The following is a 25765-nucleotide window of genomic DNA, read 5'->3' on the forward strand; positions in this document are numbered from 1 at the left end:
GCATATTTAAACATCCCTTGCAGACGCCGGCCGCTCTGAGGCCTCGTTCTGTGCAACCCTTTGCTGACGCTTTCATCTTCGCACGAACAGGAGATAATTTAAATAGTCAGATCATAACTAGGGCTCGGCATCTAAAACGTTTTTCTGATTTTCGTTTAAAACGTTTCCGTTTAAGCGTTTCATACGCCGTTTAAATTAACGTATAGTCCGGAAAACCTTTCCTTGTGAAGCGTTTAAACGTTTTGTGTAATGCGAAACGTTTAAACGCTTTGTTAATACGAAACGTCGAAACGTGTCGTTAATGTGAAACGTTAAACTGGAGCGTTTAAGCGTTCTGTTAAACTGAAGCGTTTGAACGTAACCTTCAAGGTGAAGCGTTTAAACGCGTTGTTAATACGAAACGCAACGCCTTTCGAAACGGATAGCTATTTAAGCAACTTCTTACCTTTATTAATGGGAAACATGAACGCGCCAGGCGTTACGGGGACAGAGACAGAAGTTGTCCTCGTTATGCCTGCCGCGTCCTTGGTCCCCATCAGTAATTACCAACTACGCCACTTTCTCACTGTCTTATAAGTAGCTTATTACTCCAGTTCATATTTGGCTTTTAAGCAACCCTATTTGTGTTCATTTTCGTCGTGCATTTCATTATGAACCGACGTATTTCACGACAGTTCAAAACATATCCAGCTTGTAATGGCGGTGATGACGATTGAATCTTTTGGGTAGATTATACTAAACATTCTGTATTTACTTTCTTCTTTATCGAGTAGTATTTTGGTGAAAAGACCAAAGCGGAAAATGTGACCTTGAGCGACCACTTTAGCCTGAAGCATGTAGCCTGCTCTTTCCTACTGGTTCCCACTCACTCTAAAACCACAACACATGCCAGTTACGCAAAAGAAATCACTGTCCCGAATGGTATCATTCTTGCACCAGAGTGGGAAAAAAGAGATGAGCACGACCTTCGTGGCGTCATGCACTGACGCGAATTCCCACAAACAGCCGTACACCTCCCGTTATGGGAGGATGGGGAGGAATTGGGATGGTGAAAAGGATAACACCCAGAATTGTAATTCTGCCGTACAATGTCGATGAGATAAAGCTCCGTTTTTGGAGTATCAGCCAGGGCTGGGCAGTAATACTGATAATTTGTATTATAATACAAATACATAATACGTGACGGCAATGGGTATTATAATACAAATACACAATATTCTTGCACCAAGGTATTATAATACATGATAATAATACATCTATGTATTACTTGAGTAATACTAGTAATACAATTTACTGGATTGATTGTGAGCCCGTTTTCGTAGTACAGGGTTCTCCTTCATGCTTTCTTCATACTCAAGGTGTGTAGATGGATTGAACCTCTGAAATGTAAAAAAAAGAAAAGAAAGAAAAACGGATGTCGTGCAAGAACGTTCTACGGATCCCGTTCACATGCGTGGTCCGTTTAAGTTGCAGAAGAATGACGCGTCATCATTATTAGGGTGATGTTGGTTATGTCCTCACTTTTTCACACAACATAAATAAAAACAATAGAGATTCACTTTGAGATACCTTCAAATTCGAGGTTGACTGCTTCGATGCGCTGAAAACTTTCGAACAGAATACACATTTTGCCTTCAGTGTGGCACAGTCTTCATGTGGCTCGGCCTGAACCACAAAAAACGGCCGTCCAAAATTGTGCAGTTCTAATCGGGCACGCTGTTAATGGGTCACGGCTGCAAGCACCCTTCTACGAAGACATTGCACGTGTGGTGACTAAACATGAGGGGGTGCAGTCGCTGACCCGAAGAAACGCCTGGAAACGAGTGTGCTCAACTCTGAACTCATTGATCCAGTCCCATGTAATCTTAGATAGGGGTCTTATTGTGTTATTGTCCGCGTGACCGCATACCAGGCGCTTTTGTTTGTCACCAATGGGAGATGGGCTTCTTGGAAGGAAGATTACAGATCATCCGCACATGTGGCGCTCTTGTTAGGACCAAAAGCTCCACAAAAAGTATTACGACTTCACAAGTAATATAATACACGTAATACCCCAATTTCATGTATTATAATACAGATACAAATTCATTTTTAGAATCAGCATTATAATACATAATACAGATACTCAAAGTATTACAGTAATAGTATTATAATACAAAGTATTACTATTACTGCCCAGCCCTGGTATCAGCGATCCCAATGCCACGAGTGCACGCGAAGCGGAGTTCGGTGTACGCTGCGAACGGGGGTCGGGCAACGGTCTATAAACCACCAAGAAACGAAATAAAATGTGCCCTTCGTTGTGACTGATCTTTAATAAACATAAGACGATCACAAATGAGTGGGACAAAGCAACATGCCACTTTAACGATACCCTGCACTGTCTTTCAAGGAAAGTAAGCTGTAGTCTTTAGAGGAGGAAAGGAAAAAAAACGAAAATTTGCAGTTCACTTCTTTATAATAATAAAAGTTTTCTAGGAAAACGTTTATATACCTATACGTGCCGCTGTATGTTTATGCAAACGAAAAAGTTTAAACGTACTGAAGAGTGCGAGGTACCGGGCTGGTTGTTCTGGGAGTTCGACCGCTTAGTTCTGTCAGAGGTTGAAAAGGAAGGACTGGGAGTAAAGAAAATATTTAGGTACGTCGATGATTTTTTGATAGGGATAATGTGAATGGCGCCCTTTTGTTAGAATTGTTTAATAAGCTGGGGAAGGGTTTGATGTTCACTTTGGAGGAGTTGGTGGAAGGTGTCATTCAGTTTTTAGATATTGAGATTGAGTGTCATGAGAGGGGCATCTGCTGAGAATACAAACAAAGGTGCTGGAAACCGCTAATGCCTTTTGAATCCTCCATTTCAAAATGTGTAAAAAATGCGGTCGCACAAAATGTTCTTGGGGCTGCATTAAAGAAGTCGTGTGTGCATTAGGTGTTAAAGGTCAGATATGCCGATTTTGAAGTGCCGCAGAACTGAGCGATACTCGCGCTGTGTGTTCATTACCGAACACTAAATATGTGTGCGAAATATCTTGCTCCAACTGTTCGTAGTTTTTTAGAAAACAGTTTTTTTAGTTCCCACGCCCGGCCGTCAGACCGTCGGCAAACCCTGCGCACGGGCGCACCGACGTCACTGCTCTCGGTTTATCTGTCTTTGGCTTGGCATGGACTCTTGGCTTGGCTGCTTGGCTTCTTTCGTTTCCTCCTCTGTGCATCGTACATAAGCGAACAGCTGTTGTGTTGTTGCTAAGCCGGAAACAAAGCATGTGAATGTTTGTTTTTGGCACAGCGTCGTTTGGAAAGTGCACTTCCTTGTTCTGACCTTGCCTTTTATGGGCTGGAGCGATATGATTCGTAAATATGCCACGGCGAAGTTGTCGAAGATGCGAGAGTGCTACGCTGTTAGAACAATTCATCGGTGCATTCAAGTGTTACCTATTATAAGCTGCCGAAAGACCAAGCAGTGCGAAGCTCTTGGCTGACAGTGGTGCCTGCTAATTTCCACTGCAAGGATTTCGTCCACGAATGTTATCATAGGTTACGCGCGACTCCAGAGGCAATTTGGAATCTCGGCACGAAATCGTCTGATGAAAATCTGAGGTGCCCGACGCATAACATTTTGAACGTGCCACGGAGGATCAAGGCAAAAAACGAGAGCAAAAAATGGTAAGTCGAGGTTCAGATATAAAAAATAGCAAGCTTAATGAATCGATTGTGCAGCTGTCCTACTGCGCTTACTCTGTTATAACCACGATTAACAACACAATAGTACTATTGATAATCTAACTTCTGAATTATCACAGGTGCACGCTGAAGGCGGAAATGAAGCATGATCTGGCTTGAATCTGGTCATGAAGAAATTGCTGACACGTTAGTTGCAGTCCACCTCCACCAACAGGTATGACAATGTGATGTTATAATTTGAGTATTCATCTATGTTCAACTTTTCATGTGCACTCGCATGCAGACATTTTGACACCACTTTTAAATCTGCCCTCAAAGTTACAACCTGTGCTTCCAGGGTGGAAAACAAAGATCGCCATTCCGATTAGCTGCTATCTCCCAGTTCAAGCACTTTTGTGTCTGGACACTGGTTCCTGTGGATGGGGTGTTACAAGCTTTACTGTCTGATATAGAAGGTACGTTACATTAGTTCAGTTAGTTTGTCTTTTGCACATTTTTGTTGCTGTTAGCTGGATTACTGTTGGACATACAATCCTTTGACACACAGAAGCTGATGTCGCCTCTGATAACATTTCAGAATTTTCAGTGTCATCAACGTCCATTGAGGAAGGTGCCTTTACTATCTGTGAATCTTCAACTGAAGAATAGCCCAGAATTCATGTTAACATTCTCTACTCTTATTAATTCACTGTCTGTTTTCTGAGAGCTAAGAAAAATGGAAACTATTTATTTGTCACAACTTCACACTGGATACTGGTCTGGTACTGGCTTGACATGTAAGCTAAACTACCTGGATTCTACAATAATTGTGTTCAACTTGGTGCATTACCGTGGGCAATGCCACATTCACTACATTTTTAGTGGGTCCGGTGCGCAAATACTGTGTGCATACTGCATACATACATACTGTTCGATAGGCAAAAATACCTGAGCAGTGCTGTGTAGTCTTTTTACCCAAAGTCCATACTCTTACTGCAAAGTCACAGTACGTAGAACAGCAATATGTATCAAGTATGCTGCGTATGCAATGCAGGTATGCTGCGATAGAGATTCACAACTGAAAGAAGACCGTTGAGAGCATCTAAATTTTAATGAGACGAGACTTTCGTGCACAAGGCTGCTCTTGTTAATGTCTAACATGAAGTTACAAAATCCCAGAATATATAAAACATGTTGTAATGTAGAGAGCGAGGGGTGGTACAGACATAAAGATAATTATATAATCATATATAATAAAATAAAAAGGGGGTACAACTGCCCACTCAACTCAACTCGACAACTCAATAACTCTACTTATTCTCTACCTTACAACATGTCATATATTCTGGAATTTTGTAACTTGATGTTAGACATCAAGAAGTACAGCCTTCTGTGCAAAAATATTCTTTCTGTTGTGCACAATCATTATGCAGTAAATGCGACTATCCATTTCTTGTCATTAAATGCTTTTCCTTTCTTTCTTTCTTTTTTTCTGCAGTGATGAGCATCCATAAGGACACATGCCAGAAAGGGAGTCTCTTTGGGATGACAAACCCTCATCACCTCATGAGGATACAATGGTTGACGAATGGTTCTCAAGCACATCGAAACTTCCAACAAATAATTCATGAAAAAGCCAGTCAGTGCTAGCACCAAGAATTGAACGTGGACCGTCCTGCTACCAGTCAGAGATGTTCAGTGGCGTAACCACAAGGGGGCTAGGGGGGGCTCGAGCCCCCCCTACCTACCACGGACCGACCCACACAAATCGTGCAAATCCGAGAACATAATATATGGGGGGGACCAGTGTGACTATCGCGAAAGTTCTTGCAGTTCATGGCGTCTATCTAAGAAGCATTCTTGAATGGTTTTCAAAGTATGAGCTTTTCAAAATACTTCCAATCTCGTGACACCACTTCATTGGTCATGACAGCCTATACATGTAATCGTACTGTGAACGTCTAAATCAACTATTTTCGTTCCCTTTTTTAATCCTCAGTTTGAAGTGTGCACAAGTATGTGTGTGTTGTCGACACAGGATCAGCGGGGGGGGGGGGAGTTTTCGTATCGAGCCACCCTACCTTTGAGGTCGGGCTACGCCACTGGAGATGTTACATTTCAGGCGCTCATTGACTTTTGGTGAATTACTTGTTGACTTTGTCCCAAGGTGGAGCTCGCTACAGCTCATTTGCTATCTGTTAATGTTGTGGCATGTGTTGCGTTTTTCTCTTTGTGTGTTCCAGACTCAGAACGGTTAATTTGGATCAGGTCAGGTACGTTTCATTTAGACATGGCAAACATAAAGTGGTGTTTCGAAACACTTAGCAGTGGTCTTCATGCATTACTGCTACGGCCATTAAGCGTGAATAGAAACCTAGCCAGAGCAGCTGATACACAGAGAGAACACAGCCCGTGTGTGTTTGTCTTTTCCACCGCAGCCCTTGGGTTTCCTCCCTGATGGCTACACATGTCAGGGATAGGTTTCAGAACCGGTAGTTCCCGCCAAGTGTGAATTGCTTTTCAGGAGATCATCACGCTGGCAGATGAAACATATGGTTTAAATTATTTGCAGGACAGGAATTGCGCAGCTTCACACAAATACTACTACTATGACGTAAGAGTGGTTTAAAATCTATATTTTTTGTGTTCCTGACATTATCGCACAAGATGTAGTATCCACTATGATCCTTTATGTGGGGGTATGTACAGTGCAATCAAAAGATGCTATTTACAAATCGGTGTTTTCTACTGTGTTGAAATGGGGTAGTTTGTATCTGAGAGCCATAGTGAAACACAGGCCCTCGAGAAACATGGCAACACATTGCAGGGACTCTGGATGCTGCCTAAATTTCCAGAACACACAGCTCAAGGCAGCGGTTAAATAACAAGTTGTTAGAGAAATCCAAGATAGTTGCATCCGTAAGCAGTCCGCTATTGGATTTGCTTCTGTCAGAGACACGTTATCTCAAAGGGAACGCACGGACACACTCAGAATGATACTAGGGCTGCCTGTGAAATAGAATGAGGAGAGGGGAAGATATATTACCCTTTTTCTTGTCTGTTATCCTATTGGTTAAATTGTCATTTTCTTAGCAGCATATATGTGTATATTCCAGAGTCTGCTAATAAATATATCAGTTTAGAGCTAGCAGTCGCATTGTAGATGTCTCATCCTGTCCTTGGTTGCTTGTGATTCACTATGGCCATGCTTGCTAATGCAAAAACAGAAAACAAAAAAAGACAATAGAAAAATACGGAAAGAGCGACCTAAAAAGCTGCCTGTTCTAGTGCTCGCATGGAGGCAATGCAATGAGGTAACATGTTCCATTCATGAACTGTGCATAGTAGTACATATCACAACGGCAACCGATTATTCAGATTTTTCTTGAAGTACTTTGTTTTTTTTTAGCTTTGTTTGCACAGTCTATTATTGGAGCTTTATGTGATTCCCCTCTTCAGATACTTTAAGATTGCTGATGCTGTGCAGTTTGTTAATTTTGAAACTATACTGTGCTGAGGTACAAAAACAGAATTGTCATATCTGCATTTGAGCACATAGGAATAATTTGTAAGTACTTTACTTGTTGACATTAATATTTGCACCAGGTCACAACATTGTTGATTTATGGAAAATGTAAATAAATATATTTATTTGCTTGCCAAACAATGCACAAATGTCTTCTTTTCTAGTGAGATATTCCCTGTTCACCAGACATAAATGTGGAAAAGTTAAAGGGGCACAATGATGGTAGAGTCTAGCGTTGCTTTTTGCCACTTCACATATATGCACTGTTATTCGTGTGCACATGTAGGAATAGGAAGGTAGAGGATGCGCATAAAAAATTTCGTATGCAGCCACACATATGGTTCAGAAGATTAATTAGATGATGTCCAAGCATATATAATTGTGCTTCATGTGCAATGGGTATGCTAACGGATTGCTTCCATGAAGCCTTTTTATTTATTTTTTATAAATTCTTTTTATAAATGTTATTTTTGATTTTATATGAATTTCATATTACATATTGTATACTTATATTTTTATAAATTTTATACTAAAAACTCAAGTTACACGGCCCCTGTAAGAGTGCCCTTTGCAAATGGTTTGGTAACGTGTCTCGAACTGTAAAGGTAAGAGGCAATCGAGAATGCTGCAGACAAGGTTGCAAATTACATATTGCTTATCACGTCCTACATACAAAGTGCTTTGTACAATAATTCCTGAGCACGGAATTAATCCCGAGGCTGGCCAGTGATGTCACCCACGACGACAAGTCACATAATTGCCTTTAATACTTTTACACCCCATGGGCTGAGTTGTGAATTGAAAGAGCACTCTACAGAAGGATAAGGTGCACCTGATTTCTAGGATCTATGCTATGCCCTAACTCTTCAGACACCACATTTCTAAGTGGCAATATGTGCTCTGGTACTTCTTTTGCGTCTGCATAGTGTGCAACCACATGGCTACTGGAGCTTTCGTGTGCATGTTTTTGTGCGACGGTGTTCATTACAAACAATATTCAGATGTTAGACATAAAATGCAGTAGTTTGTAGCGTACCACACAACACAGCGTGACATGGGAGTGCGTGATTCAAAGAAAGCTTCTGGAAAATGCACAGAATCCCACAAAAAGTTTAAAATGTGATTTGTATTTCGTTTTACGACTTTCGTCGTTACATACCATCGTCGACGCTGTTGCACATTGATAAATCGTACGTAAAACTTGTCCCATAGCAGTATGCGGTTTCTCAAATACATAGCACAATTTTCCTGCAGTAATAAAACGCTGTCGGCATTTTCTTGCTGACACGGCTGTCGAAACGTCAGCCTCTACAATGGGCAAGTGCTGTAAAGGGGCTAACGCAGACGCGACTTGATACAAATTGTACGTGCTCACAAAACACAAACGACTAATTCCAGTCACAACATCGCACAGAGGTTGGTTCGCGAATGAGTTCGCAGCTGCTGCACTGTTTACTTATCGCGGAACGGTGGAACCCGGCTGTCCGCCATCTTCAAGCACAGATACGTGAAGCCGCGAGGAGCCGTAGCTGAAATCCACTGACAAGTACGAAGGCGCGTACACGTCACAATGCCCGTTCGGGCGCATCTACGTCATAAAAATGGCTGCGCCCATGTGTGTTTCGGAATGAATTACCTATTTTTTTGACATGGTACTGTACCGAACTGAGAGAACGAAGGTGTATTTTGGGGAGAGCTGGATGTGGGCTTTCAGAATATCACAACCGTTTCGACTATTTGGGATATCGGCATAGCTGACCTTTAAACAGTTTGGGCCAATTGGTGAGATTAGAGCAGGCGGGATACCCGGAGGGTGTTGTTCAAGATGTGGTTGGCAGGATGTTAACTAAGTTCGGGAAAGAGGGTTCAAGTGACGAAAATGAAAGAAATCGGAATTTCGGAGTGGTGCAGTATGTTCACAATGCTTCGCATCGGTTAAAGAAATTGTCTAGAAAATTTGGTGTTGATGTGGGTTTTAAGAAAAGTTGGAACTTATCTAGCATTATGAAAAATGTAAATAAGGAAGTAAGAACTGGGTGTCAAATCAACCATGTGAATACTTATGTAGATTGTTGTGTGGGAGCTGTTTATTGATTGTATACCTCTAAAATGTGCGAGGGTCTATATCGGCCAGACATCAAGGTGTGCTAACATTACATTAATGGAGCGCGTCAGCCGGCAAAAGTGTCTGAACGTTCCACTGGGAAGGCATTTGGGTTAACTGCGGTGGCTGTGGGGGAGGGGGGGGGGCGTGGAACAAAACTGCGGTGTTACATAGATCAAAGAAGGTTGGAGCGTTAATGTATTTAGAAGCGCTTGAGATTACGAAAGCAGGAAAAAAGTGTGTCAGTTCCACGTCTATAACACTAACCGATAAGGTGAAAAATTTTATCGATGTTAATGAAGTGGTGCAGCCGAACAAGTTTTTACTGGTTTCTGACGGGTTCGTTTGAACCGTGCCTGTGTTTAGTGTCATTGTGTGTCTTGTCGTCTAAGTAAACTGTGGTTGCTAGTTAGTGCCTTGTCGTCCGTCGCAATTTTTCATCCCCTCCACTGGGTTACTGCTTCTGCATTGTTTAAACGTATCCTGGGAAAACGTTTAAATACGTATACGTGCTGCTGAACGTATATCTAACAAAACACGTTTTAACGTGTTTTAAGAAAATGTTTAATTCGGGAAACGTGTTACACAACACGTCTATTAAGAAAACGTTTACACGTTTCGACGTGTAAACGTTTAATAGCGAGCTCTAATCATACCCAAACGCAATTGTTTCGTACGTTTATTTCAGTGCGTATCATTATTCAATGCACTCCGCTGCGCACTTCATCAATTCCAACGCAAAACTGACAAGATGCGTGTTCGCAGCCTGGAGAGCTGTTTTCTGAAAGTTAAGCCTGCAGAAAAAATTGGCGTATGATGAATTGCGATATTCTGTTCCAGTCGCTGTTATCAGCGCTCGGGCTCTGCGAAAGGCACAGCTCAATGGGAAAGATAAAAGGTGATAGCGACGCCGCTTCTCTGTCTCTTTTCGTCTGGAGACAGCTAGAAAGCGTTTTGTGCTGTTGCATTTTTGGTCACGTGAGCGAGAAAAAGTGCGACGAGCTTGCCAGGCGGGTCAATATATAAAAAAATATATGAAATCCTTTATGCAGGCTATTGTACACGAGCAAAAGAAGACGCAAGACTTACGCGAAACTGATATTTGTGCGCTGATACCAAGTTACATCTTTCATTTATTGGCACCTAATTAACCACTTAATTATAAATAACGTGAGTATTCATTCAGTAATCAGCAAGTAGTTTGTAAGAATTACGACGGAATAGCGGGTACTCAATTGATTAATTAACGAATTAATAGGCCAATTAAGGAACAGTTAGTAATGAATTGAATGACAACTACGTTAACTAATTTAAATGGCTAGTCCATTAATTAATTCGTTAATTATGAACTAATTCATTATTCACGTAAGTATCACTTATCGAATTAAAGTGACTAATTACTACTTTAATTACCTGATCGGTTAAGTACATCATTATGAACTCATTCATTGATTATCCACATAAGTACCACTTACCGGATTAAAGTGAATAATTAGTGAACAGAAAGTGACATCGAATAAATAGTTAACAAATTCCCAGTTAACTAGTTCACTTGGAGCAGGCACGGTCACCAATGTCGCTTAGCGCAAGTCATCTCTTGAGACTAACTACGGCATTTGTCAATACATGTGCCTATCAACAGAGGATTAAGCAAAACACACACACACACACACACACACACACACACACACACACACACACACAAGGAAAACAAAACCACGACCAATACCGCAAGCTCAGCAGCAGCAGCAGCCATCAGCAACCCTTGAAGGCGGCTTGCACGCTATGCCTTCCCTCTTTGCGGTCAAGCCAAACATATCTTCTCGTGTACATCTGTCATTTGAGACATTTTTGGCCCAGGGAACCGCAGGTGGTAGGACTACCGCAAAGGTAACAATATATACCTATATATACCTCTCATGTATTAGCCGTCCAAAATGCTCAACCTCTAGGGAACCGATGTCATTTGGTACCCAACGATGATTTCTGTTCAATGGGCTCAGGAGGGCTCCCTGATACTATATCCCGGGGAAAAATTGGATATGTTAAGTAGAACGGCAGATACAGCAGTTTTTCTTACTTTCCCATTGTATTTTTGACTAGTTTCGCGCGGCGGCCACAAGATGGCGCAAGGCGTCGCTGTCCAGAATTTCGTCACGCTGCGAGCACAAACTTGCCCATGAGGTTTTTTAAGGATCCTCTTCATGGCAAGTAGATCGCTATCTGACGTATCCTACCACACATAAGAAAACACGATGTTCACTTCATTTAACACTAAGCTCGTCTTTAACTCAAGTTGAAGAGATGAATTTCTTTAGACAATGTAATCGTTTTAGTCAGGGACGACACAAAGGTGAATATTCGAGCATCTGTAAATCTATGGCTACGTTCCGGAGAGCATCTTTACAATGCAGTGAAATCCGAAGAATCCGTTGCGTCTGTGATACTAGGCGCCGTCGTCACTGCTTCCAGTTCCGTCGCCGTGAACCCTGTGTGTTCAGAGGAATCCTCCATTGCTTCAGGACTGGTCATTTCCAGACGTGATGTGGCCTGCATTGATATAACCTCTAGCTCACTGTAAGTAGATTCAGATATATATTCTACTTCGGGTCGTTCTGAAGATGCGCTCAACGGAACCTGAGTAACCCTTGTGACAACTTCGTCACGATTATCAGTAACTGTATTTAACCCGCGTACTTTAGATGTATCAGTCCAATTACCACTTGTAACAGGCGGGTACTGAGTGCTATTGATGATCATAAAGGCTTCAGCATCATTCGTTTTCGTGAGCGCTAGGGTGACGTTTTCTTCACCTGCGGAAAAAGGACCCGTGGTTTGTTGTAGTCCTCCGACCATAGTTGTAGCTTCACGTTCAGAATCATTCGCCTTCTTCCCCTTTCGCGCTGTAGAATACCGTGTGTGTAGCCGAGTACTAGGCCCTGGCAGGTTGGTACTATGCGCGCTATCACTGATTTCCTGGTCTCCATATGTTGCCACGGACATATAAGGTTTTGTGCTGTTGTCTGCTGTAATACCAATAGCGTTGGATCTTGTTGTGAAGTTACTGGTCGAAGCAGTTGGTCCTCTGAAGCTGTTTGACCCATTACGTTGATAGATAGTACTGGCAAGTTCAGCTCTTGAAACGGTAGTTAGAGTTGAATTCGTAATGTCTTTAGCTGGCGTGGTGGCTCCGCTGACGTTTGTTGACAAAGAATCTGCCTGATGAATGCCATTCTTCAGCGTTGTGTTTTCTTTCGGCGCTGCTTCAGCCTTAGGTTTGAATGGCTTAGTTGACTGTGGAGCAGTGGACCTCGTAGACTTGTCTCCAACAGGTGTGCTCAAAAGCTCACTATCATCATCAAAAATGGGAAGGAACGTTTCTTCAGGTGTGTCAGAAAAAATGTCATCCCAGTTGTCCACAATTGTGGGTTTCTGAAATGTATCAAAGATGAACGTTGAGCTGCACTTCTTACATAAAAGATGCCACATGGGACCCAAACAACCTGACTTAGCAACCGTGTGATCTTTGTGATGCACGAGCAAACATGAGAGTTGGTAACTCAACTAAAGGTTACTAAAATCGCCTTACGGGAAACGCATAGCTATGACTGCCGTGTATAACGAAGGTCTGGGGCCCTATTCATATCTGTGTCACGCTAGCGATGAGAATGTTGTATTCCCTGCACTCCAAACGTGTCATCCGTAAAGCGACGTTTTCGCTCGCGGGAACGAAAGGGTTGGGCCATGTCTTGAAACTTTTACAGCGACAGCTGTACCAGCGAACTCTTCGTCAAGGTCGAGGGGGCTCCTGACGTCTTATTCAGCGCGCCACATAGAAATCTTACGGAGAGAGGCTAGAAGGAAAGCTGGGGAGGAGGATCGGAGCACTTGAACTGGGCTCTTCCCTCTCTCAATGTATGCGCTCGGAGGCAGCCATATTGAATCAGCCCAGGAAACGTCGTGTATTTTCACACCACGAAAGCAGCCACAGTTCCAAAAACTGTGCCAACACTTGCTGGGTTGCTCCTCTGCTTCCGTCGGCTACATATTTTGTCAGGCTTGTAGTCAAGGCTGGTTGAGTCAGCGGCAGCGGCGGAGACGGCGTCCCCATGTGGCGTCCGTGTCGTGTCTGTTTCTTCGTGTGTGTGTGTGTGTGTGTGTGTGTGCATGTGTTTTCATATATCTTACGGTTTCATGGGTTCTGGCGGTGTGTTACTGTTCCAAAAACGTTTTTGGCGTTATGTTTGCTGTATGCTTACTGGATTACTTTGTTTGCATGCGCCGCGCGGGTTGCGTCAGGCTCCGCCGGGGGCGAGGGGTGACGCCACAACATGCAGAATACTCCCATGTACTTTCATGCTGTTCGATAAAATGTTGCGTAACCTCACAAAACTTTATGGGGATGTCTCCTACATTTTAGGGTTTAGGGAGGGTGTAAGGGGGGCCTCGATAAATCACTGGGTACAGCTGTCGCTTCTTCGCACGTGGCTGAGAAAATTTCTGTTCACCCAGGCACCACATCGCGTTTATGTGTGGAGCTCGCCCTGCCATGACGCCAACGTCGCTGAGACACAGCTGGGGATGTAGTACTTTCATTGCTCCTGATTACTTCGAGAGTTTTAAGCTACTTATATACTGACATCTTATAAAACGCTTTCCGTTGGTCATGGCATGACGACAGACTGAGAGTCACATCAGATGCAGGACGGCGACAAAACGCTCGTGAAGAAATTGCGGTACTCGGTCATGGAATTGCAACATTACTTGATATTGGTCATCCGTTAGCCGAGAAGAGCGTAACTTTTGCTCCATGACGAACGCGTTAATGTTCCGTCTGCTTTCAAAACAAGCGACATTCCGCGTGATTCTCCTCCTGCTGCGCAATTGGTGGAGCGCGGCGCCTCGTTCCGGAAGTTTCAACTCTACAGCGAATTCAAACGACAGTCAACCACGCCATCCACCAAACGCGAATGTGAATACCAAAACTGGTAGGTATCGCTCCCGCGGTGGCCGTAATCGCCCCCTACCGACACTCATGTATCGACACAATCAATGGCGTTCGACAATGGCTCGGAATAGGGCCCCAGGGTATTTGACCCCCGACCAAATACGTATTTTCAATCCTTGCAGGAGTTCGTGCAGCTTTTACAGACACTAAGGTGGAGGATGTACTGTGCATATGACATTACTGCGACAAGCACGCAGCGAATATGACCACGCGACTGTTATTTTGTCCTTATTTATTATTTTATTGACAGGGTGCGAAGTAGTCATTATTTTTTTGAAGCATCTTCAATTGAACTGCAGTAAACGGCTCTCATCAGCAGCGCCACGTAGTCCATTTTGTTGTTTCTTACACTAAACGAAACCAACCAACGGAGAGACCTCCATCTGCGGGATATAATTATTCCTGACGTGGTTAGCTGCGATAACAGCGCTTCCGTAAATGGAATGTAAGGAAATGTGCGTTAGTGTACTAGTGGATAAATGATGACTGTTCCTGCGACCGCCAGCTTGTCAGCGCCATTTCGCTTCTGCAGATAAATGATATATGATTTTAATTCCAGCGTTTAAATTTCGCAGAGACCCGTCCGTACTCGTCAGCCCATCTGGATTTTGACGGATTTTGGGTAGTGGTCATTCAACAAAACCTCTGTGCCTACCTTGCACCTTGACACGTCTTGGAATATGGAAGCTGAAGCTATAAGTATGCTAGAATTATAGTGAAACATATCACAACACATTCCTCGTTTACAGGTGACAGTTGCTTTGCAACGTTCGTTCCTACGGGTAAAAAAAAAATAATAAGAAGAAAAAGGTATTCGTCGTTTCTTGGGATCATTCCAGCCATTCCTTAAGTCCATTCCAGTAGAACGAAAATGTTTGTGTTGCGAGGCTAATACAAATACAATACCGCCGGTGCTTTGGTGATACCCCGCTGGACCAGCTCCGCCCAGAAAAAGACAACTGGAACAGCGGTGGCAGCTCCCCACAAACAAATGACAGCTGTGACGATGATGACAGTGCCCGTCCATGGCCGGTGCTGTGCTTCCGATTGCTCAGAGAGCTTTGCATTATAGGATGCCTAGAAAGATGTGATGTGTTAGTGCTATCATACAGACGACGCTGTGTGCCCGCGGGAGTGTATGCACAGGACTGCAACTTTACGTGGCATATACTCTTAGGTGTGACGATCGACATCTATTACATATTACTGTTAAGCACACGAACAGAGCTGTGGGAATATCGTTTTGTCCCTGCATTTCATCAAGAACATACACATGCAGTTTTCAAGTAATGACGATGGGAATGACTTTAGAGTTCATGGGTTCGGTGACAGCAAATGCCCTTTCCCGCGGCGCTGTTGTTGCCGATTTGACTAATGTTGAATTCCAATGGTAAATTTCTACTAGTTAGCTGAGGTCGCCGGGCAGCGCCCCGCTCGGGCCAAGTGCACACGATTTGCATCTGCGATTGGAACATTCACGTCCAACATACTCGTTGCAGCAGGGAGGGGGGGGGGGGGGGGGGCGCAGACAGATCCTCACCGCATAGCACGCTGTGCACCAACCATTGCCAAGTATGATATAGGTTTGACGCTTCTGATTCGAGGACGGAGAGGGCCGTACTCCTTTTGCTGGCAATTTGGATATGTGGTAATTGCCACAAAAAGGCGTACGCCTCTCCCTCTCTCTTCGAATCAGATGCGATAATCTTATCATTCGCGGCAATGGTTTGCGCACAGCGTGCTATGCGTTGAAGTTCTGTTTGCACAGTGTACGCCATTTTTGTGGCAATTATGAACTGCCTAGTGCCATAAAAATGGCGCACGCACCGGTTTTCAGCAAATCAGCGGAACGAACGATGTCACTCGGAATGGTGGTTGGTTAGAAGCGTGCCACGTGGGAAAGTTCATTATTAAAAGTGCAGAGGAGAGGATGCCATTCAGGATTGCTCGGAGCGTGTTATGTGATGAAGTTCTGCTGCAACATTCTTAGACGTCTAAAGGGAGACTGAAGTGCAACAATTTCTCGTCGCGAAATGAAGCTGCTGCATTGACTCCAGCATAAAAGGAACGATCTCCCGCGTGTGACTGGACAAGTCATTGGGGGGGGGGGGAGGGCAATCAGGGCCCACTCCGCATTGTCGGTCTTCTTGTGAAGGAGAGGGAGAGATGTACTCTAAATACAGAAATCTTCATACTTAAATAAATCATCTCTCTAAATACTTCTAAATACTTCATCGCAGAGCTCGCTCTGCGCCAACGATTTATTTATTTTAATTATTTCAAAAAATCCCAGGGGCCCGGAGAACATTACATGTGGGTGGGAACATCAGTAAGGAATGGAACATTGACAAGGAAAATACAAGAAAATAAGGAAACAAAACAACAACAACATCCTGGAATAACACGACAAGAACAATACAAGCAAGATTACAAAGAAAGGTAGGAACAATAGGATAAGAACAACTCAGCAACATAACAAAACGAACACTGGTGTTGAAGATGAAGAAAGCGAGAAAGGGAGCTACGGAAAACTGCATGGTCGTCATGGTTGCGATTGATGATGAGAGGTTGTTCCACTCAATGGTAGTGTTGCAAAAAGAAAAAGAAAAGGTTTAGAGAATGCGTTAGTAATACAGTGGAACTGAGTGGCCTTGTTAGTGTGATCCAAGCGATTGAAAATGACATTCGAGCGTGTGATGGGTGATTGTTGAGAAGGCAAGGTAAAAAAAAAGAAGTCTATGAAAGAGGGTTAACGTTGCAAAGCGAGTTAACGTTGCCACGAATTGCAACCATTGATAGTGGGGAAATTCCATTTTAAATCGACCAAGGTCCGCCGGTGACATTTTTTTATTTCAGTGTTGAACAAAATATATGTTAGAAACGACCTTCAGTGAAAACAAAAGCAGGTACCCGGAGCTTCCTACGGTCAACCACAGATGGAGATGAGCACAGATCAAGCACAGATGGAGAGGGGGTAAGGCGGCGCCGTCTTCGCAACGTGATTTTATCTCGCGACTTTGCAGCCTTACTGACGCCATTTCATTCGGGTCACAACCCTCATAACTGGCACGCGTGAAGTCAGTGAGAGAGAGAGAGAGAGCGTGTGTGTGTGTGTGTGTGTGTGTGTGTGTAACAGAAGGAACAGACGGAATGCGCTCAGTACAACCGGTGCAGCGAATGTAATCGCTTTTATGTTCCTCGTTGAATGGCGTGAAGCTTTTATAATTCATTAACAATAATAATTTAAAAAGCCCATGTCTCCCAATTGTAACAAATCAGGAGGGCGAATGATAGCACTTGGTCGACTAGGATCCGTTTCATCGGTTCTCCACAACGATATCGATTGCTCTGTTTTTGGGCGCACGGAACCCCGCGGGACCGTTATTTCCGCCCACGCAACCGAGGATCACCTTTTTCGGGACCCGAGAATGCACCTCCGTGTACAAGGTTCCACAATTTCCCGACAAAACCACACCAAGTGGACAGGAGAAGGTGATGTGTGTCGGCCGTCAAACGTACGTGTAACAAAATAAGATACTCCGTCGATTCTATCTGTCTTCTTTTATGCTAATGATCCTAATTGGTTGCCGTATTGAGACCGTATATCGTTGGTGTTGTGTTGAGTGATGTTGTGGTGTGTGCTCTCAATTCAGACACGAACTTCCAACTAGCTTGGACCTTGTCGCTTTGTCCGCTTGTGTCGCTAATGAGACTTCTGCATCCCTTTGCTGTAGGTGCATCCTTTGCAACTTTGCTGTAAAAAGGGTAAAAGAAAACACACACAAGTGTGGGGTGCACGAAAAATAGCTCAAAGAATTGTAATAAGGCTGACATACCTGCTTCTGTATCCAGGCTGTCCACCGTAACTATATAAGTAATATTTAAAAATAAAAAAAATCACGTTTCCCCTGTTTTAAGCAATGGCAATGTACTCTACGCCTAAAGGCCCACCTTAAGATGGCTCTTGCAAGCTTCTGTGACGATGCATTAATTAACTTTCGTTAATTCACGTTTTAATTATCAACGATAGAAGATTGACCCAATGAGAGCATCGGATCCCTTGGGGTCACTGGTATCGTTACCGTTTTCAGAACAAAAATTCAGGCAGTTAGCGCGAGGAAAGGGCCTGGAAATAACGTGCTCTGGTGATCATTTTTCGACGCTCAAGTAGAAGCGCTCCTATTTCCATTTCCTGTGCATGCGGAGGTGGGAAAAAGCTGTCGCACCGATCTGTCCCCATGGAATCTGTGCCCCCTGCGACAGTGTTTTCCCTCTCCCGCATACAGAGGAAAGGAAGACGTGAGCGCTTCTACGTGAGCGCCGAAAAACGGCCACCAGATCGCCGTATTTCCAGGTCCCTTCCTCGCGCTAGAACTCTCTGGGTTTTTGTTCCGAAAACGTTAATATTACCAGTGATCCCAAGGGATTCGATGTTCTCATTGGGTCAATCTTCTATCGTTGATAATTAAAAAGTTAATTAACGAAAGTTAATTAAGGCATCGACACAGAAGCCTGCCCGTGCCCCCTTAAGGTGGGCCTTTAGGCGTACATCGACATTCGTTAAAACTGGAAAAAGTGATTTTTCCATTTTTAAAAAAAAATATTTCTATAGTTACGGTGGACACCCCGTATACAGGGTGCTCAAAATTAAGCTTTCACTAGCACTTTATAAATAGGCGAACAAAACAAAACTGGTGCTACTTTTTCTGTTCCTTGAGTAAGAAACAGGTGCTACATAATTAGCAGCACCTGTTTCTTACACAAGTAGCGTAAAGTTATCATCCGGTTTCCTGTCATCGCTGTGTTTGCGTAGTGCTCGTGAAAGCTTAATTTTGAACACCCTGTATATGCCAAAGCAGCCAGCGTTATTATAATTCTTTGAGCTTTTCTTCGTACCGGCCTCGGTGGCTCAGTCGGTAGCGTGTTCGCCTTCTGATCCCGCGATCGCGAACCCGGCCGAGGGCGCCAGCATCTTGGTGGCAGGGTACAAGTTGCTAAGATTGATTGATTGATTGATTGATTATGTGTTTATGTGTTTAAGACACGCAGTCTTCCGCGAGGGACGTTAAATACGGGGTGGCGTGTGGTGAGCTTTCACCGCACGTTAAAGAACCATCAGGTGTAAAAAAGGAATCCACAGATCCACCGCTGTGGTCGCTCATGATCTCAATTGTCTCGCGACGTAAACCCCCAATTATTACATTATTGCTTTCCTCCGTCTTATGCCTTAATGACACCGAAAGTAGTCGTTCGGAATTTAAAGCGATTTAAATCCACAAAGTTACACAGCTTATTCAAGCATTTTCGATTTTCATGAAGGCCGCCACATACACTCTTGACTGGTTTCGATAGCGGACGACTCACACAAAAAGTTGGCACACTACGTGGCCACGCAAAGCGCCACCGTCTGTGCCACGTCTGTGCACGAGGCGTAAATCCTTGGGGTGTGCCTCGATTTCTTCGTTTCTCCACGGCCAAATATTGACCCGCATAGAGCGATTTCCGCATAAGAAAACGCGGCGAACTTCACCGTCAACGGCAACGAAGACGCTACCGCGTGTTGAAACACCTCATCCTAGCTGCATTCCCAGTGTTGCCTCACACGCGAACGTCAGTGTACAGCCATGTTGTTGTGTCGGTATAAAAAGATTATCGTTAAATTAATAAATACTCACTTAAAATGAACTTGTAGTTGATAGTCAACGTGCGATTCATTTTTTGGTTGACTATTACGGTCTCACCAGATCGCACCGACGCCCTCGTGCAAAAAAAAAATGCCTTATTACATCAGCTGAGTCACATAATGGCTAGCCTGTGCTTGGTTTAGTATCCTGTGGCCTCGCAGTACCCGACAAAAGTCTCAGAATGTCGCTACTTCGAAATATAAAGGAGCTTTTGCTGTCACGTCACTCTTCATTTGCTCTCTCTATTCTAACTCCCCCTCGTCTTGCTCTCGCACTCCTGCGTCTGCTAATACCTTGGGTCTGGTCCTTCCCTGGATTATTCTAATGTCACAATCCGTATATCTTATATAAACCATTTCTTTGGTCGGCATGTTGAAGTATCTCAACAGAAGTTGGAGAGCAGCAATCTAGAATCTTCGTGAGCCAGGGTCATTGAACGAAGAAATATCATTAAAAAAAAGAAGCGAGAGACAGAAGAACAGTTCCAGGATAACGATACACGTAAAGGTGTCCCGCTTCGTTACACAACTGTATTAGGCATTTGCATAAACACATGTGCGTTATGAATGTGTGACTATAACTTACTCCCGTTAAGCTAAAGAGTAGCCGTCTCACCGTTCTCTTTGACATAGCAGTCGAAATGATGAAAGTCGGAATAGTTCGTGAGGACCTGGACTCGATAATGATGACAATGAAGATGATTCTAACGAAGCGTCAATACAATTTGGTGATTTTCATGCCGATGAGGTTTAGTGGTGCATACAGGGCAGGGGCGGCGCACGTCTTTCGCAGCACAGATATTTCTGTAGCAAATAATAATAATAATAATAATAATAATAATAATAATAACAACAATAATAATAATAACAACAATAATAAATAAAACGCTTAATAATGGTACTTGACATGCGTAATGAATCTGGTCGGGTTCGTCACCAACTCCGAGGGGATGACCTATAGTAGGAATCGACTAGTCCGCTCTTAGTGAAGCCTCCCGGGCAGCGACGCACATCATGCAGGTAATTTGAACCTCGGCGAGAAGGAAATTAGGAGGTTAGCAAAGACTCCACATTGCAACATTTTACTGAGAAATATAACAAAGGTTAACAATGATATCAGTGCAACTGTTACAACGATCAGCGTAACAGTACTGGTATGATACATATCTGTCGCACTCCTGCGAAGTCCAATGCTGGATGCGTCCTGTGGAGCGTCTGAACATGACGTGTCACGGCCCTCTGGCGCTGGCGGTTTCTTTGATGTCTGGAGAGTCCACAGCCGCACAGGGCTCCAGTGCGATGCTATCAATCAGTCCACCGCGTCGCAGAGCTCTCACACACAAAGTCCTGAGTGGGCAGCACGACCTCAGCCGTCCTTACTTCGCAGCCACACCTCGCCAACTACTCTCTCATTAGTGACGTGAGGTTCGTGATCGAACCCTTCAGACTGAACGAGTCATTCGGGTGAATTGAACGAACTAGTTCAGCAAAGAGCAAAACGTTAGTTCATCAGTTCAGTTCACTGTGCCTCACCGCAAGCCCACAACACATACGTTTCTGACATCTGCACCATCTATAGAGCGTTTTGTGAAGCCAACAAAATCGCATGCGAGCAAGAAGAGGCGCGGGAGACCACCACGGCGCATACGTGTATTGGGCGCGTGGAGGAAGGGGACACAAGGAGCGGCCCCTCCGACCATAGAGTTAATATAGGAAGACTCTAGAGGACGTACTTGGCGCGCCGTTAATGGGCAGGTCCCCCAAACTCTCCTCGGAAAAGCGTGCAACAAAGAAGGCCGCCACTAGATACCCCACTGTTGCCGTTCCGGATCACTTCAGCGCGCTAAGTTTAGCGGCAAAATGTTTTTGTTGTTTCTGCGAATGAATATAGTCTTTATATGTCCAAATAAAACGCGTATAACAACTTTCTGTGTCGTGTTTCACTTTCTGGTCCCGTTTTTAAACGTGTTGAGCGATCAGAAGGATCTAGTGCACGGCTGCGTGCATCACATAGCGTACCTGTCGTACCAGGCGCCGCAGGCGCAGTCGTCCATTTCTCCTTCGGTGACTTGGCCTGGCTTGGATTGTGCTTCAACTGGATCTTTAGCGCGCTACAATCAAACGCAAGCCAACGTCTGGTAACAATGGGGTATCTAAGGGCGGCCTCCGGCATTGCACGCGTCGGGATAGGAACAGACACATGGAAAAATGGCGACCTTGGGGGACCTGTTAATGGGATTCTCCTATCCCCGAGCGTGACCGCCCGGGCGCAGCCATCCGTTGGTCATGGACAGTGTTAGTGGACGAATTTCAGCCCCCTAACTACAGTGGAGCTGCTCCGTTTGTTTCCAACCCTATGCAGTCACGTGGGATGACAAACGGGGGAACGAGCGATGGAGGCACAGCGTCCACCGTAGGAAGCGAGGCCAGCCGTGTAATTGCGTTGAGTACGCGATTCTTCGAGATGCGTGCAGAATTGAGTAGCGCTATCGGAATCACAAGGTAAACGTTGCCATATCAAACGTGAATCATATCTTATCTATGAGATTACCTGCGACACCTCCAACCCTTTGCTTTCCACCGACACGGATGAAGATGTTTACCGCCTATGACGTGTTGAAGCGGCGTTTGTATGCTTTGCGAGCGAAATCAATAAATCGTTATCCATCGTAACAAATATAGGCATGTATTTCCGAAGGCAACAGAATTCCAAAGATGAATACACACAGTAAACCGCCAATTTCATGTTGCTCTGCGAACCAACGGGTACCGGAAATGGCACAAACGAAACCAGGCTGATGAACCACACAGAAAAATCAAATGTGAAACAGAACTCAGAAATATGAGGCATTTCCAACTCAGATAGTATTTTTACTGATGTCAATCGAGTGATCAATTGAAATAAATACAAGACAACAATTCTTTCAGGCAGTAACTTTCTAAGCAAGCGGTAAATATTTAAAGTTTTCCTATAGAGGAAATCGACGGACACAATTAATACATCATGCATACATAATGCTCAACTCATAGAATATCAATCAAACATGAAACAAAGTCAAAACAATAATTCATTCAGACAAATCATTTCTAAGCAAGCAGCGTGAATACACCACAGAATCTGTACAGAAACTTGTCATTTCAATGAATAAACAAGATCAACTAGTGGGTTCAAGCGATAAAGTGAGTGATGGATGAAAGTCGACGACCCAAAACACCAACATCAAGTTATGGAAGGGAGGCTTCTAACATGGTCTTGTGCATAGAATCATTGAAAGCACACATTTTTTCTTACTCCTCCCATCTTTTTGTAAATCAATATCCATAATTCTCATGGCAGGTGGATATTAATAACATTCTAAACAAAAAAGAAATTAATTAATTAATTTTTAATCAATAAAATGAGCATAGATATCCTTTTAATCAAGTGTAGACGCGCCCTTGAAAACAGAAGAGACAATTCTATATTGAAGAGATGGACAGATTTTGTACTCGCTACCATAAGTCATGGGAAGACCTGATAAAAAACTGCTTCGAAAAAGAAGAGCCGCCAAAACGATCCCATTATCGCTGCATTTCAATACGTCCTGGTCGTATTCGGTGATATGGTACAAACTACAGAATTGAAGGTGCAAGAATTATCCGGTGTGGCCGCAGTATTGTATGTATTAATGAATGCCAATGTAGTTTCATATAACAATAAGTTATCTTTCAGGTCGTTGGTGTGGTGCTCCCACAGTGAACAATTGGTAAGCAATGTGGTGAATGCTGATATTATATTTCTTTCAGAATCTGATGACTGGATATAACGAATAAATTATGTATATTCTTTACATGTACGGTCTTGTGTTTTTATTTATTCTGTTACAGGTCGTGAAGGCTTTTCTGCTTGGTGTTTCTCCTTCACCTGATTGGCATCACAATTCGCATTACAATTCGCACAATTCCCAGCACTATTGGCTTTAATAAATATATTTCAACTCGTACTTTTTGTGTATGACTCCTCTTTGCATGTATATGCATGTCATAGCCTCGCGGACAACCCTGCGCACACGAGCCGCCCCCGCCGATAAGCGGTAAACATTTGCGAAGGACTCAGGGGACAACGGCACAGGGTTCAGGGGCCCATGGAACGTAGTGATCCCCGGTCTCCTACACTCTTAAAAATGAACTTCACCACATAGCACGCTCCTAGCCAACCATCATCTCGAATGATATCGTTAAATTTCCTGATTTGTTGAAAACGGGAGGCGTACGCCTTTTCTGTGACAATTATGAACAGCATAAGTGTCACAGAAAAGGCGTACGCCTCCCGTTTTCAACAAATCAGGGCAGATAACGATATCATTCGAAATGATGGTTGGCTAGGAGCGTGCTATGCGGTGAAGTTCATTTTTAAGAGTGTACGGCCAGACTAAGTACTACTAGCGGAACATTCTCTTGTTTACATATCAAGCTCTGAAGACCCCTGAAAGACGTTCAATCCTTGTAGATTAAGCATCGCAGTGCAAAGTCATGATGCGGAAAATACGAATCTTGCGTTTGAAACAATCAAGATTGTAGTGGTGCAATGTGATATAAGATAAGATAAGATATAAGATATTGCTTTCCAGATGGCAAACTTGTCGCTTTGGCAAAGACCTATTCGTGTTGTTATTGACCCTTTTTCTTGGGATTGGAAATCCGCACGAAGAGAAATGCATCCAACAATCGACAACGGAAGAACTATTTTACAAAAATGCCGCGCGCGCCTCCAACGTGCTGGCACACGAAAAACACCACTTTGAATTTTTGAGATTTTTTTTTCAAACCTTCGAGCGGCTAAAAAAAACAAAAGTTCTTAATTTTTTCGTTTTGTTTTTTGTTTTTATATCTCTAGTAACGAGTTCTTTTGTACAGTACATTCCCCATCCTTGCAAGGAAGAGAGAACGTCGCGCTGATCTACGGATATTATCGCACCCGAAGCAAACATCTAGCTTTATAGACGCCAAGCGCAAGGACGCATCTGCAGAGAGAACGTCACTGCGCAACAACCAAAGTGGTCGTGCCGACTGCGGATGTGTTGTTTCTACATCCTGCTAACGCTGCTTCCTAATCACCCCGCCTTGGCAGCTCAGTATGTGTGCTGGTGAACGACCTTACCGTAGCTTCAAGCCCGCTTCTAACCATTGCTGACAGGATTGCCGTCCGTCGAAGGTAAGCCCCACGACACTAGAACTTATTAGTTATCGTTGCCGTCTCTCTCTGTCTCTCGTTTTTCTGTGCAGCTTTTTACTGAGAAACTCTCCCACAATTTGTTCTGTTGACAACCGGAGGACGGGAAAAGGGTGTTGGTACAGATATGTAAGCGCAGTCGTGCCTCTTTAATATGGACACCAATTATGGAATATTTTTATGGGGACCAAAATTTTCCTGCGCATTTATTGACCGTTAATTTAATAGCTAGTTTTAGCAGATCGAATGGTGCGCACCGTAACGGTCACGAAAACATGATAAGCCAATCTTCTTTCAAGTTAACGACATCAGTTTGCTGACCTTTGATTTAAAAGCTTCATCCGTAGTATCCTTTTTCGTAGAGCAGGGGTGCCGAAGTGGCGGCAAACGTGAGGTTGCCTTGCGGCCCGCGTGGCCCTTAAAAAAAAATATTAAAATAAAAAAGAATAAAATGAAAATAAAAAAATAATAAAAAGATCGGACCCAGCTTCATGAGCGATCGTGGCGTTACCATGGGGCTCTGTACTCTTGCAAGCGTTGCCACTGACCTGTGACAGCGGATGATTCTCAGC

The 25765-nt window shown here is 43.7% G+C and overlaps 2 protein-coding genes and 1 long non-coding RNA gene across 4 annotated transcripts in view; 2 read left to right on the plus strand and 1 right to left on the minus strand.

Annotated features, from left to right (window-relative positions):
* Positions 1-3842: 3842 nt before the first annotated feature.
* LOC135369381 (uncharacterized) lies at positions 3843-5704 on the plus strand. The gene is made up of 3 exons (XR_010415090.1): positions 3843-3895; positions 4019-4136; positions 5159-5704. It is a non-coding gene; the product is annotated as an uncharacterized LOC135369381 (long non-coding RNA).
* Positions 5705-11524: 5820 nt separating this feature from the next.
* LOC135369385 (uncharacterized) lies at positions 11525-20683 on the minus strand. Of its 2 annotated transcripts, none has more exons than XM_064602984.1 (3): positions 20598-20683; positions 15205-15375; positions 11525-12722 (listed from the first exon to the last, which is right to left on the minus strand). In XM_064602984.1, exons 1-3 carry the CDS (start codon positions 20610-20612, stop codon positions 11694-11696), a joined length of 1215 nt encoding a protein of 404 aa, XP_064459054.1. In that variant the 5' UTR covers positions 20613-20683; the 3' UTR covers positions 11525-11693. The 2 variants fall into 2 exon arrangements, with proteins under 2 accessions (XP_064459054.1, XP_064459048.1); XM_064602978.1 differs by having other exon boundaries at positions 20568-20681.
* A 4402-nt stretch (positions 20684-25085) lies between these two features.
* LOC135369397 (uncharacterized) overlaps positions 25086-25765 on the plus strand; it is a 31415-nt gene continuing 30735 nt past the window's right edge. Inside the window, exon 1 of the mRNA XM_064602993.1 lies at positions 25086-25175. The gene's annotated coding sequence lies outside the window, so the exon portion shown is untranslated. The remainder of the gene's footprint in view (positions 25176-25765) is intronic.

Source organism: Ornithodoros turicata, chromosome 1 (assembly GCF_037126465.1).
Source record: "Ornithodoros turicata isolate Travis chromosome 1, ASM3712646v1, whole genome shotgun sequence".
NCBI classification, from domain to species: domain Eukaryota; kingdom Metazoa; phylum Arthropoda; class Arachnida; order Ixodida; family Argasidae; genus Ornithodoros; species Ornithodoros turicata.